At 43.7% G+C, this 12,733-nt stretch overlaps 1 protein-coding gene across 5 annotated transcripts in view; it reads right to left on the bottom strand.

The window, feature by feature from the left end:
- ACOT9 (acyl-CoA thioesterase 9) overlaps positions 1–12,733 on the bottom strand; it is a 74,100-nt gene that overhangs the window by 27,363 nt on the left and 34,004 nt on the right. Inside the window, exons 1-3 of one of the 5 annotated variants that reach the window (XM_082447204.1) lie at positions 6,077–6,235; positions 1,201–1,298; positions 33–59 (exon numbers count right to left, since the gene is read on the bottom strand). In XM_082447204.1, the coding sequence (XP_082303330.1) occupies positions 33–59; positions 1,201–1,298; positions 6,077–6,096 (145 nt within the window). In that variant the 5' untranslated portion in view covers positions 6,097–6,235. Of the gene's footprint in view, positions 1–32; positions 60–1,200; positions 1,299–5,460; positions 5,480–6,076; positions 6,236–12,733 lie in introns of those variants that run through there. The other 4 variants (XM_082447207.1, XM_082447203.1, XM_082447206.1 and 1 more) reach the window with 4 other exon arrangements.

Below are 12,733 nucleotides of genomic sequence, written 5' to 3' on the forward strand. Positions count from 1 at the left end.
AAAAAAAAATTGATACTAATTACCACACACACCATGATTCACATGTATTGGTGAACATGCTATATGGATAAAGGGGAAATAAATTAGATAAGCAGTAGTAAGTCAATACTAAAAAATAAATCTATAGGATTTTAAATAATGTTTTGAGTTCATGTGTTTTTTTCTAGCATTTTAAAATACATACTCTGGTTACAGAAAATTAACTATAGCAATCCTTGGTCCTTCAACAACTAAATATTTGATCAGAACCAAATATGGTTAGATGAACATACATCTTAATTTTCATGAAAAAGTGGTTGATTTTTCTATCAATTGTTATGGGGAATTCCCTGGTGGTCCAGTGGTTAGGACTTGGCACTTTCACTGCCAGGGCCAGGGTTCAATCCCTGGTCAAGGAGCTAAGATCCTGCAAGCCACGGCCAAAGGAAAAAAAAAAAACCCCACAATTGTTATATACCATAAATTAGGTGCAAACTCTAATTACAATGAAATCATAGAGTAGTACTGCACCAAAAATATCCATTAGTAAATTAGTCTTATTTCTGATTTTTTTTCCTCCTGAGCTCCTTGAATAAAAGAATGGACAGAAAGTATCCCAAGTAGTACACAGACTACTGATGCTCAGTGACATAAAATGATTATTACTAGTTTATAATCAGTGTAAGAAGAAAGGCAGGTGTTGAGGGCCAAGAAACAAAGCAGAATTTTAAATTATATATATACATATATATTTATTTGGATCCTTTAAACAAGTCCCAGTTTTCATTATAATGAATATTCCTACACTGACAAAGACATCCATAGTTTGCATATGGATTAGTTACTGAAATTAACTTCAATTAACAGGGTCCCTCTAACAAAACTACAGACTAGGAGCGTTTAGTTGGTACAACTGAAGGGCCTGTCTCTTGCTTATGCATTAGATCTCTTTTTTCCATGCCTTCCACTTCAGTACCTACACAAAGGAAGCAGAAATCATTTAACTAAAAGAGCTCAGTCCCCAAGGCTCCCAGGAACCAAAGCTCAAGTACTGTATGTGATTTCTACCCAAAGCTATCCTGGTCATTTTCTAAGTGAGAAGTTTATGAAAGATCTACCTTTAGTATGCCTCATTTGCCCTAAACTGTCTATCTACATGCTTCGTAAATAAAACAGGGTTTTCCTCCCACATAGGCCTAAAAGGTAAACACCCATGCTTGCCTTCATGAATGTGGAAGACTCTCTGTTTCTCGGGATTCTGAGATCCTTGAGTCAGTCCTCTGCTGGGAGCAAGCAGCCCTTTGCTCAGGGTACAAAGCCTACAAAACAAGATGAAACACGCTTCGAGAAGGTTCCATGACTTCTTCCCTGGCAACCCCAAAGACCTGTGCCTCCTCCAGAGCACTCAGCCATCCCACACCCTTAGTAAATACTGTCTTATAGGGTCTGTACATGTTTCTCAAGCGTATGTATATTTGCACATGAGGCTACTCCGTAAATCATCTCTCCAATAAGAGTAAACATTTCTTGAGAGCAGAGACCAATTAGGTAATGATCTACAAAATAAATAAAAGATATCAACCAGGTTTAATGGATTTATTCTTATTAGCTTCAGAAACCCAGAATCAATTTGGTAAACAGCTGAGTAAACTAATTATGAACATTTATTTCGTTGTCATACCATACTTCCTCAATAAATAAGCTAAACCCAATTATAAGTCAATCAACTTTGAAAACAGAATTAACCCTTTCCAGGGTTACTCAAAGAGAGTATTTATTGGACCTAGGCAGAAATTTCCTACTCCCCAATGGAATAAAGTCAAAGCTATTTACCCCAATGCGCCGAAACTGTTCTCCCAAAATAAGTTGTTTAACTTGATTTTGGCTCACTATTGCTTAACTGTTGACTCCTAACCACACACTATCCTATCAGGGATAACACACGTATAGTATCAGGGACTGACAAACTGATCTGTTGAGAGCACAGTGGAAGAAGGCAAGGCATTGAAAAGGTAGAGAACCCCAGATACTCTTACTCATTCTAGCTCAAGTGACTAGTAAATTCTTACTACCTAATGCCAGGTCCAATGATGACTAACCTATTTTTAAAAAGCATACTTTAAATTTTCTTTAGAGCCCAAATTTATTATAGATTTCTCTTCTGAATTACAGCATTCAGGAAGAGTCTCTGAGTAAAAATATTTGGTAAAATCTACAAGTAGTTTTGATACTTGTCCTACTAGAACAAATCCTGGTCCTTTCACCAAGTCAACTACTCTAACTGCAAAGAACACAAAAATAGCAGCACATGCTCACTGGCTAATTCAACTCCTTAGTCAGCCACTCATCACACTGGCCCTGATACAATCCCTGCTGGTTCACTAAGACTGGAATACTTCCTAAAGCATTTGGGGTTTTGGTTTTGTGTTTATTCTCCAGTCACACAGCTAACAAGCCTCTATCTTACATAGTTGTGGTTTATTTTTTCACAATAAATTTTCCATTTATGTACTTTTATATGTGAATTAATATTTCAGTCTTCTTGTTCTTGACCTTCTAATTTGCATTTTCTCAGAACATGAGTTAAACTTTTTTCTTTTTCACTATTTCATTTTATGTATTTTCTGTAGGTTCAAATCCCTCACTGAAGGAAACAAGAGCATGTGGTCCTTCCTTCTGCCATCTCAGAAACTATCGTTCTGCAACTGAATATATCAGGTTTTAAAAAGCACACTGGAAAAAGCTAAAATCTTCCATTGCTACTATTAGCTGAAAGAGCAGAAAAATAATGCCCTCGATACATTAATTAGCAATAATAATAGTTGCAGTAGATGATCTCAATATAAGAAATGAGATCTGACTCTGAATGGCTAAATATTGTGAATACTCATCACAAACTAACAGGAGCTGTAAAACTGATCTCACATATTTGGGTAAATACACATATATACAAGCATTTCTGTTTTGTTCCTTAAGAAGCAGCATTTTCTGAAAAGTGATGAAAATCATCCCATCCTGCCTGAGTGAAAAGCAGTGTAGTATACAGAGGTTAAGAGCCTGACCATGGGGACTCCCCTGGTGGCACAGTGGTTAAGAATCCGCCTGCCAATGCAGGGGACGCGGGTTTGAGCCCTGGTCCGGGAAGATCCCACCACAACGAAGAGTAGCCCCCTCTCACAGCAACTAAAGAAAGCCTGTGTGCAGCAACGAAGACCCAACGCAGCCAAAAAAAAATACTTAAAAAAAAAAAAACTCTATTGCAGAAAGGCATGCTTCTCCAAAGTCTCCCCTAAAAGTCAAAAATGACCAGAAATTTGGAAATAAGCCAGGCACTATAATGGACCATCTCTGAATGGAGTCTCAAACAGAGATAGTAAAGAGGGAGTTGATGAATACAGAGAAACACTTGGGCCAAATTATTTGGAAAACTGTGGTCCTGCAGCCCTGTTGGTTGCATACTGCCATAATAAATTTGAAAACATATCCCTGTAACACAGCAAAGGCCTAATGTGAGTGCTTTTTTAAAAATCATTGATTAGGGCTTCCCTGGTGCCACAGTGGTTGGGAATCCGCCTGCCAATGCAGGGGACACGGGTTCGAGCCCTGGTCCGGGAAGATCCCATATGCCACGGAGCAGCTAAGCCTGTGTGCCACAACTACTGAGCCTGTGCTCTAGAGCCCGCATGCCTCAACTACTAAAGCCCGTGAGCCACAACTACTGAGCCCGTGAGCCACAACTACTGGAGCCCGTGAGCCACAACTACTGAAGCCCGCGCGCCTAGAGCCGGTGCTCCGCAACAAGAGAAGCCACTGCAATGAGAAGCCCACGCACCGCAACGAAGAGTAGCCCCTGCTCGCCGCAACTAGAGAAAACCCACGCACAGCAACGAAGACCCAATGTGCCAAAAATAAATAAATAAATATATAAATTTATTAAAAATATATATATTTAAAAACAATAAAATCGTTGATTATACTAATCATATACTGGTATAATAAATTTCTATTCTCTTGTGAACATTTGGCTTATTGTAACTTTTCACTACAATTTGATATAATCCCTACTGATAATCAGATGAAACCTGTGGACCCTCATGCCCAGTAGTTGTTGGGGGGGAATACATTTTTATTGATACAGAAAATGGTATATACTATTTCAGATGGTTCACAGACCACTCCCTTTTGACACCCCCATGGGCCCCTAGATTTAAAAAATTGTGATTCAGACCAACCTTCTGAAAAAACTGAGGCCCAAAGGAATTAGATGACTTTTCCCCTGCCTGTCAACTGGCACACTGGATAGAGCCCAGTTCTTCTAATCCCTCCCCACCTCATACACACCATACATGTAAGCAAACTGCTCTTTTCACAGTCTCAGGCTACTTCCCTTTATATATGCAACACTGAGGTGGAGGGAGCAGGAGAATGGTTCAATCACTGCTTAACACCTCAGTACCTCAGGGTTAATGGCTTATTCCCTGATAAGCCCTCAGGATTTTCACCTACAGCAAATCCTCTAGGCCTTTAGAAGAAACTGTCAAGAGGCCTCTACAGTCAGGCCCTAGGACTCCATGATTCAACCTTTCCAATAAAAGGAGACCAAGGAGCCCAACCTCTCCATGGCTAGCCAAGTGAGTCACAAAAGTCGCATGAAGGTGTGATCGTAAGTGTCTTAGCTGTTCTGGGTTCCAAGCTTAGGGTGGGTGTCCAGGAAGAGTTTTCAGTACAAAAACAGGCAATGCCACTCATATGCCCTCCACTCTGGGGAAATGCCTCAATTTAGAGACTAAACAAATTCAGATGACTCTTTTGTGAGTTGGGGGAAAAAAGAAGTACAAAGATTGCCCACCAGTCAAATAACCTAATCATCTCAGACAGTCTGTATTCATTTATGTACTCTTTCTCTCACTAGACACTAATGGAATACCTGCTTAAGGTTCAACAGGACTCAAAGGAAATGAGCCACAGGTTTATAAGGAGTTCAGGGCAAAGACAGAGGACTTCCAAGGAAGGTTTCCTCGGAGAAGACACATGAACAAAACCCTGGAGCTTGTAGAAGGCCTGTCACATCATGTCCAATGCAAGCTAAATCCAACTGTGGCTCTTCTTGTAATGACCTTCAACCCATCTTCAAACAGTATAACAAAGTAAATAAGAGAATGAGAGACAGAGAGACGCAGAGAACCTTTTTCAACTGAGAGCAAGGTCCACAGGGACAATGAGAGAGATCCAGGGCCCCCAAGAGAACTGCTGGGGATCACTGTCACTCGGAACCACTGTGGGCCACACCAGGGGGGCTGGCATACCTATAGCGGGATGAATTCAGAAGCTGCAACAGGGGTGAGCCCCCTGGGACCCAACCAGGCAGAAAGAACTTGGAACAGCTGGAGTGCTCCGGTGAAGGGGGTTGGGGGAGAGCCAGACATGCCCTGGAGTCTAAAGCCCTACGCCTTAACTGGACAAGCTGGGATGATGACTTACCCAAAAAGGCATCCTCCTTGTCAAAGGGGCCCAATCAAAGCCACTCCCCCACCTAGCCTTACAGGCCTTGCTGCTCGGTAAAAGTAAAGTGCAATCAGCACCAGGGGCCCTGGTCACACAGTCCTGAGGTCCTGAAAGCCCAAAAGGCGCCCTGCAATCTCTACCCACATTACAACACACTTAAGTCAGAGTCCAAGTCAGTCAAGCACTCAACCTTTAAAACGCTCTGCAAAGGAGGGCAGAGGGCCGGAAAAGGAACGTGCAACCCTAAGTACTAGCTTTCCGACAAGGGGCTAACTCCAAACCACCCCCCTGATGAGCAAAGAGATAGGAATTTCAGGGAACGCCCAACTTCCTCCCTTAAAGGGCCGCTTCGCTTTTAACATCAAACTCCGGGCCAGAACACGCGAAGGTGGGGGGCGCGGGGCCCCACCCTAGGCCGGCGGGGTCGCGGTAGGCGGCCGCCCTTCCCCACCCGGCCCTATTTTCTGCCCAAAATCCCCGGCACTAGTTTCGCCCTCCGCGGCCCGCTCCTTCCGCCCGGGCCAGCTAGCGGCGCGGAGGGCGGGCATGGGCGCCCCCCGGCCCGCGCCCCGCCAGGCCCCCGGCTACCTACCGCAGCGCCGCCCGCCTCATGGCGCTTGCCCGCCGCCGCACACGTGACCACAGACCCGGGACCCGCGCGCCGGTCGGCGGAGGGAAGTTGGGGCAATGGAAGGCGGGAGAGGGATCGCGGGCGCCGGGCTAGACCTTGCTCCCCAGGACCGCGACCTTGCTCCCCAGGACCGCACCCTTGCAGCGCGGCCGCGGGGGGGGGGCGGGGCCTCGTTGCCCGGGGGCGGGGCCGCGCTGCGCATGAAGGCCCACTCTTTGGCGAGAAGCTGGAATTAGTCTCTCTCCTCCATTGTTGATTAAATGCATCAGGCGGCACCGCTGGGGTGTGACTAGAGGCTAGGTGCAGCCGCATCCTTGGAGCTTGTCTCCGTCATCCCGCTTCGCTGAAGGCTGCGCGACCTTCACCCCCAAGCCCTGGCTCCCGGTCGGCCCTTAGCTGCACGTTGGAATCTTCTGGGCAGCTTTCCAAAATACCGATGCCTGGGCCCCACCCTATGGAGATTCTGAATTAAGGGTGCAGCCTGGTCTTCAGGATGTCTAAAGGCGCCCCAGGTGATGCTAACGTAAGCAAAGGTTGAAAACCTTTACCCGAAGGGGAAAAAATTGTTCCTCTCCTAATTTCGGTCTGCCCCCTAGTGTTTGACAGTTGGAGATCTTGGCCCGCCCAGAGAGATTCAAGGCCAAAAAGTTAAGATGATTTTTACCCTAGAATCTGATTTTCCATTTCATTCAACGAATTCTTATTCAGCTGTTTGCAGTGCGCAAGACGCTGTAGATTCTGGAGATGCAACAAAACAGACAAAACTCCCTGCCCTTAGGGGGCTTACGTTATAGGGAAGGAAAACAAGTCAGCAAGCAAGTTAGCAAATTATATCGTTTCAAACGTGATAAAGCGGTCTAAGGAGGAAATAAAATAAGGTAATGAGGGGGGATCTTTCCAGAATACATGCCCGTCTTGCTTTGTCCTTGAAGATGGTAATTTCCTGAAAGGCAGGGTTGATATCGTATGCTTTTTCTGATACCCCATGCTTACTAAAAATTTGTCTATTTTAATTAAGCTGGCTTTTTTTAAAAATCACTTTATGAATTACAAATGGAGCACGGTCTTTGGCTTTCTCTTTCCTCTCCACCTAACTTTCCCTGCTTTTATCAGTCCCACATCCAGAAGACTCTCCTTTTGGCCTGCAGGGATCTCACCTTCCTTTTTATTCATGTTGTCCATACCTTTTCAGTGACGGTTTTGTTTTGTTTTGTGGCAGCTGTACTGAAACCGAGCAGGACCCTACAGGGCCTTCCCAGGTACAGATTCCCCCCTCCCCCACCATATCTCCTGCCTCTGGTTTATAGAAAAGCTTTAGCCTCCTAGGCCTTCCCCAAGTTCTATGAAGCAAATTTAATCAGAGAAGTGAGAAGATACAGAAACAAAGGAAAAACAGTCAAGCAAGACAAAATAATAATAATTTAGCCATAAAGCAAAGTCAAGGACCTTTAGCGCCTCCTCAAGAGCTATAGATAATATCCTGAGCCACATCCTTGATTTGTTTTGCAGATACCGAAGCCCCCACCAGGTGGGAGAAGTTTACTGCAGATACCGAAGCCCCCACCAGGTGGGAGAAGTTTACTGCATGCTGCCCACAAGCACATAGACCCCAGACCAGCTGGAACCAGAAGGTTGATGACGTTTAACTCCCAAAATACCACCCTGTTACCTCACCGCCAACCAATCAGAAGAATGTCCACAAGCTGATCAGGCCCCCTACAATCCTCACCTGTAATGTGGCCTTTAAAAGCCCTTCCCTGAAAGCCATCAGGGAGTTCGGGCCTTTTGAGCATGAGCTGCCCTATCTTGTTGCTTGACCCCACTTTGGGCGCCTTGCAGTAAACACTATACTTTCCTTCACCACAACCCGGTGTCAGTAGATTGGCTTTACCATGAGTCAGGTGAGCAGACCCAGGTTTGGTTTGGTACCAATACTTCCTTATACTTTACCACACCTAACACAGTGCAATAAATATTTTATCGAATTATACTTTTTGGTTGGTTTTTACTTGAACTTTCGGTTGAGGCAATAGTAGGTTCAGGGGAAAAAATTAAGTTCAGGAGAATTTTTTAGGTTACGTAGATGGTGTAATGATAGGTAGGGGTAGCTTGTAATTTTGTGCAATCAAGTCACCTCCAGCCAGACACATTCTCATCAGTGTATAATCAGGGTATAAACAGTGTCAATTGGGCTGGAACAGCTAGAACCAGGGACTCAATGCCATGAAGATGCCTCTTCTCCATCACTTATCTTTGCTTTACTTTGCATACTGGCTTCATTCTTTTTTCTCTGAATAATGGCTTCCTCCACATGGCCAAAGCAGCTCCTGAACTTTACATTTTACAATCACAGACACATCCACATGCTTGGAGACTGACCCAAAAATCTGTATCCCAAATACAAAAAGTCCTGAAAAGAGATTCATTGGCCCAGGTGGGATCAGATACACACCCCTGGACTGGTCAACTGTGGCAGCAGGGCAAGGTGATGTGATTGGCCCATTTGACTTACCAGGAACCTCCTTACCCAGGCCCATGGACAGGTCACGATCTACTAGTATGGCTATTTCCATAAGTAGCCTCTCAGAGGGGGATGTGGAGCACTCCTTAGAAAAGGAGTACAGAGCAACCAACCCCACAGATGTCCCACTGCAGATGTTATTTATTTATTTATTTTATATTTTCTTTTTGGCTGTGTTGGGTCTTCGTTGCTGCACGCGGGCTTTCTCTAGTTGCAGCGAGCAGGGACTTCTCATTGCAGTGGTTTCTCTTGTTGCGGAGCACGGGCTCTAGGTGCACGGGCTTCAGTAGTTGTTGCACGTGGGCTCAGTAGTTGTGGCACACGGGCTCAGTAGTTGTGGCACACGGGCTCTCGAGTGCAGGTTCAGTAGTTGTGACACACGGGCTTAGTTGCTCTGCGGCACGTGGGATCTTCCCAGACCAGGGCTCGAACCCGTGTCCCCTGCATTGGCAGGCGATTCTTAACCACTGCACCACCAGGGAAGTCCCAGATGTTATTTAAAGAGAAAAAAAATGATCTCATCACTTAGCCCACTTACCTTAGTTCTAAGCTCAGGGAACCCCTGCTAAAACCCAGCCAGCCCAGCATTCAACCACATGTCTACAATTATCTCAATTGGCAGCATGCGTAAAATTCTTAAAACAGCTTAGCAACCCTGATTTCTGTGTGTGTGGTGGTAGTGGGGTTGTAAGTGTGGTATATGCTATACCAAATTTTGGACAGCAGGGATAGAAAGGAAAGTGGTCACAAAATCAGGCCAGGAAACATGCAACAGTTGTATGGTGGTGAGAATCACTGTCCTGAATAACAGATTCTCCACCCCACCTGTTTGTTGTTTTTCTCCGTTAGTTCTATTCTGAAATGGTCTCAGGGTAACAGAAATGGTATCAAATGTATCATTAAAATCAAAGACGCCTCATCATACACTGACAGATACATAAGACATTATCAATGTCATTATTATTACAAGTAGAAGAATAATATCAAATAACAAAACCTAACAATACGTTATCAGTTCAACCTAGTATTAAGAGTGAAAAGAAAAAAAAAGAAAAGAAAAGAAAAAAAAAGAAGAAAAAAAAAGAAAAAAAGAAGAAAAAAAAGAAAAAAAAAGAGTGAAAAGTATCTAGTAAGCATCCTTGGGCTGCTAAACCATAGATATTTTTGGATATCTAATTCAGGTAGAAAATGTTCTTGGAAAACTATGGCATCAACTTTCAAACATTGATTCATGCTATTATTTCATTAGGATAGAGAAACCACTTTTTAAAAAATAGCTTATTTCCCAGACTAGAGATTATACAAAAGGATCTAGAATAAAGTTGTGAGGGGGAGGAGGAAACAATGGAAAGGTGATTTTCCCCCTAAACCTGAAAGACTAGTGAGCTGTTACATGAAAATGCTTAGTATTATACCCACTTGTTCCAACAGAAGTAAAACCCAGGCTAGGCAATTTCAAAACAGTGGTAATTTTTTATCACTTTCCTTACCTTTCCTCAGCTCCACCTTTATGACTGCTCATCAAATTCAAGTGTTGAAAGGTTTTATGTTTTTAGCAATGCTCTTTTTCCTCTAACAATTTCCTCTTGCTTAAAAATGGCAAACATGTAAAACATGTCATACTAATAGTGACATGGGATCAGAGGGTCTCTTCAGGATAGGACATCTTCATTTCAGGGTGTCCTCTTCAATAAAGATGTCTCTTTCAATAAAATAGGACTTAAAAGGTAAAATTTCAGTGGGCAACTCTCCTACCCACGCCTAATCTTCTGATCATTCTTCACCTTGTCACGGCCACCCTCCTTCCCACTTCATACACTTTCTCCAACAAATTCAGTTCTCTTCCATTCGTTCCTCCCTCTGCATCCTATTTCTCTCCATTCTCTTGCCCACCCACTTTCCATCATTTTTTTCACACCACCCCAACTGCTACCATCCCAGCTGGGAAATAGAGCCTCCCTTCAGACCCCAAGGCAGCCCATTCAGCTGGGCCAGCGTAGGAGCCAACCCTGCCATTCCTCAGCCCAAGGAAAATCAACAAGTACCTCTGATACAATTACAGCTGCACCAGGATGCATAGCCATAGAGGGAACAAAGTTATCAACATACTTCACTATCTCTGCAAAAGCACATGCTTCAGAGTGCCCACAAGCTTTCAAAATTGACTTTACAATGAGGATTTGTGTATTTTATAGACATTAAAATCATGCTGGTTGTTTGAATTTACATAACATGTTTTCGGGTATAAATTTGTATCTTGTGCTATTTGGAGATGGGGCCACACAAAGACAGGATGGTGCCATTAGTATTAGTTGACTTGGGCTTCCCTGGTGGCGCAGTGGTTGAGAGTCTGCCTGCTAATGCAGGGGACACGGGTTCGAGCCCTGGTCTGGGAAGATCCCACATGCCACGGAGCAACTGGGCCCGTGAGCCACAATTACTGAGCCTGCGCGTCTGGAGCCTGTGCTCTGCAACAAGAGAGGCCGCGATAGTGGGAGGTCCACGCACCGCGATGAAGAGTGGCCCACGCTTGCCACAACTGGAGAAAGCCCTCGTGCAGAAACGAAGACCCAACACAGCCATAAATTAAAAAAAAAAAAAAAAATTAGTTCACTTTATCTTCAGAAACAGTGACATTATTCTAGCTGGTTTATCGTTATATGTGATCTTTATGGGATTGCTAGACTGCTTTGTTCTGTTTATATAGGTAACTCATTAGCACGCTGCACAGGACACCACATATGGCTTCTGTCTGGCCTCGTCTGTGGAGATGCAAAAACCAAGCCTGGAGAGAAGAAAGATCCTTGTTTTACTCCTAAAAAGGCTCTTCAAAGTGGCCATTTCTTCCTTGACTCCAGTTCCTACTATAACCCACAATTATTCCCCGGGTATTGCTCAAGCTCCTCCATCTCCCTCACCCTGGCCCTAGCAGTTCCTGTAAAAATTCCCTGAGGAGATATATATATCTCCCTGAGGAGGTATAGGTATAGATAAAGACATAGATATAGATATATAGATACTGTCAAAAATAGCACAACTAAAACCACCAAATCAATAAACAGTATTTAGCTCTCAAACTGGGAGCTTCCAAATTCAAAGACTGATATGAAGCTCATGGGCATGAAATTAAAGGATAGTTTATAAAGTGAAAATGAGAAAGTTATTAACGTTTACAATGACTCATTTTTACAATGGGGGTTCCAGATGGCAGGAGATTGGTTAAAAGTGATTCTCTCATACCATTTTTAGGAAGATGACTTAAGTTTTATTATGACTGTCAGAGGCATTTATAAGAAATAACCTAAGTTTTGCTTATGTTCATGAAATAATCTAGACTTAGTTTTGCTTCCATGGCTTACATGGTTTTGTCTGTCCAGGGAACCCTCAGGTTTGGTCTCCCTTTTGTATTTATGTTTAGCAATTCCCCCCTTTCCGGTCATTATCTCAGCAAGCTAAGAGTGTGACCAACTAGTTTAGCATTACTCTTGGTAACCACTGTTGATACAGCCAGGCTAAAGAATCACACGTTCATTGTTTCCAATAGTTGAGTCAACAGGATGGAGGGTCATGTAGTTGCTGTTACCAACAGCTGCATCATCATCATAGACGTGGGAAGTTAGATCACTGAGTTCTTCAGGTTATCTAATCCTGATGAATTTGATAATGAATACACCATACTTTTCTATACTTACCTGGTAGGAGAGATACCATGATAACCATAGTTTTCTAGTGAAACAATTTTTTCCATAGTCATCCCACTTTTTTTTTTTTTAAACATTTATTTATTTATTTTTAATTTATTTTATTTATTTATTTTTTGGCTGTGTTGGGTCTTCGTTTCTGTGCGAAGGCTTTCTCTAGTTGTGGCAAGCGGGGGCCACTCTTCATTGCAGTGCGCGGGCCTCTCACTATCGTGGCCTCTCTTGTTGCGAAGCACAGGCTCCAGACGCGCAGGCTCAGTAGTTGTGGCTCACAGGCCTAGTTGCTCCACAGCATGTGGGATCTTCCCAGACCAGGGCTTGAACCCGTGTCCCCTGCATTAGCAGGCAGATTCTCAACCACTGCGCCACCAGGGAAGCCCCTCATCCCACTTTTAT

This window comes from Balaenoptera physalus (assembly GCF_965194825.1).
Source record: "Balaenoptera physalus genome assembly, chromosome: X".
Taxonomy (NCBI): domain Eukaryota; kingdom Metazoa; phylum Chordata; class Mammalia; order Artiodactyla; family Balaenopteridae; genus Balaenoptera; species Balaenoptera physalus.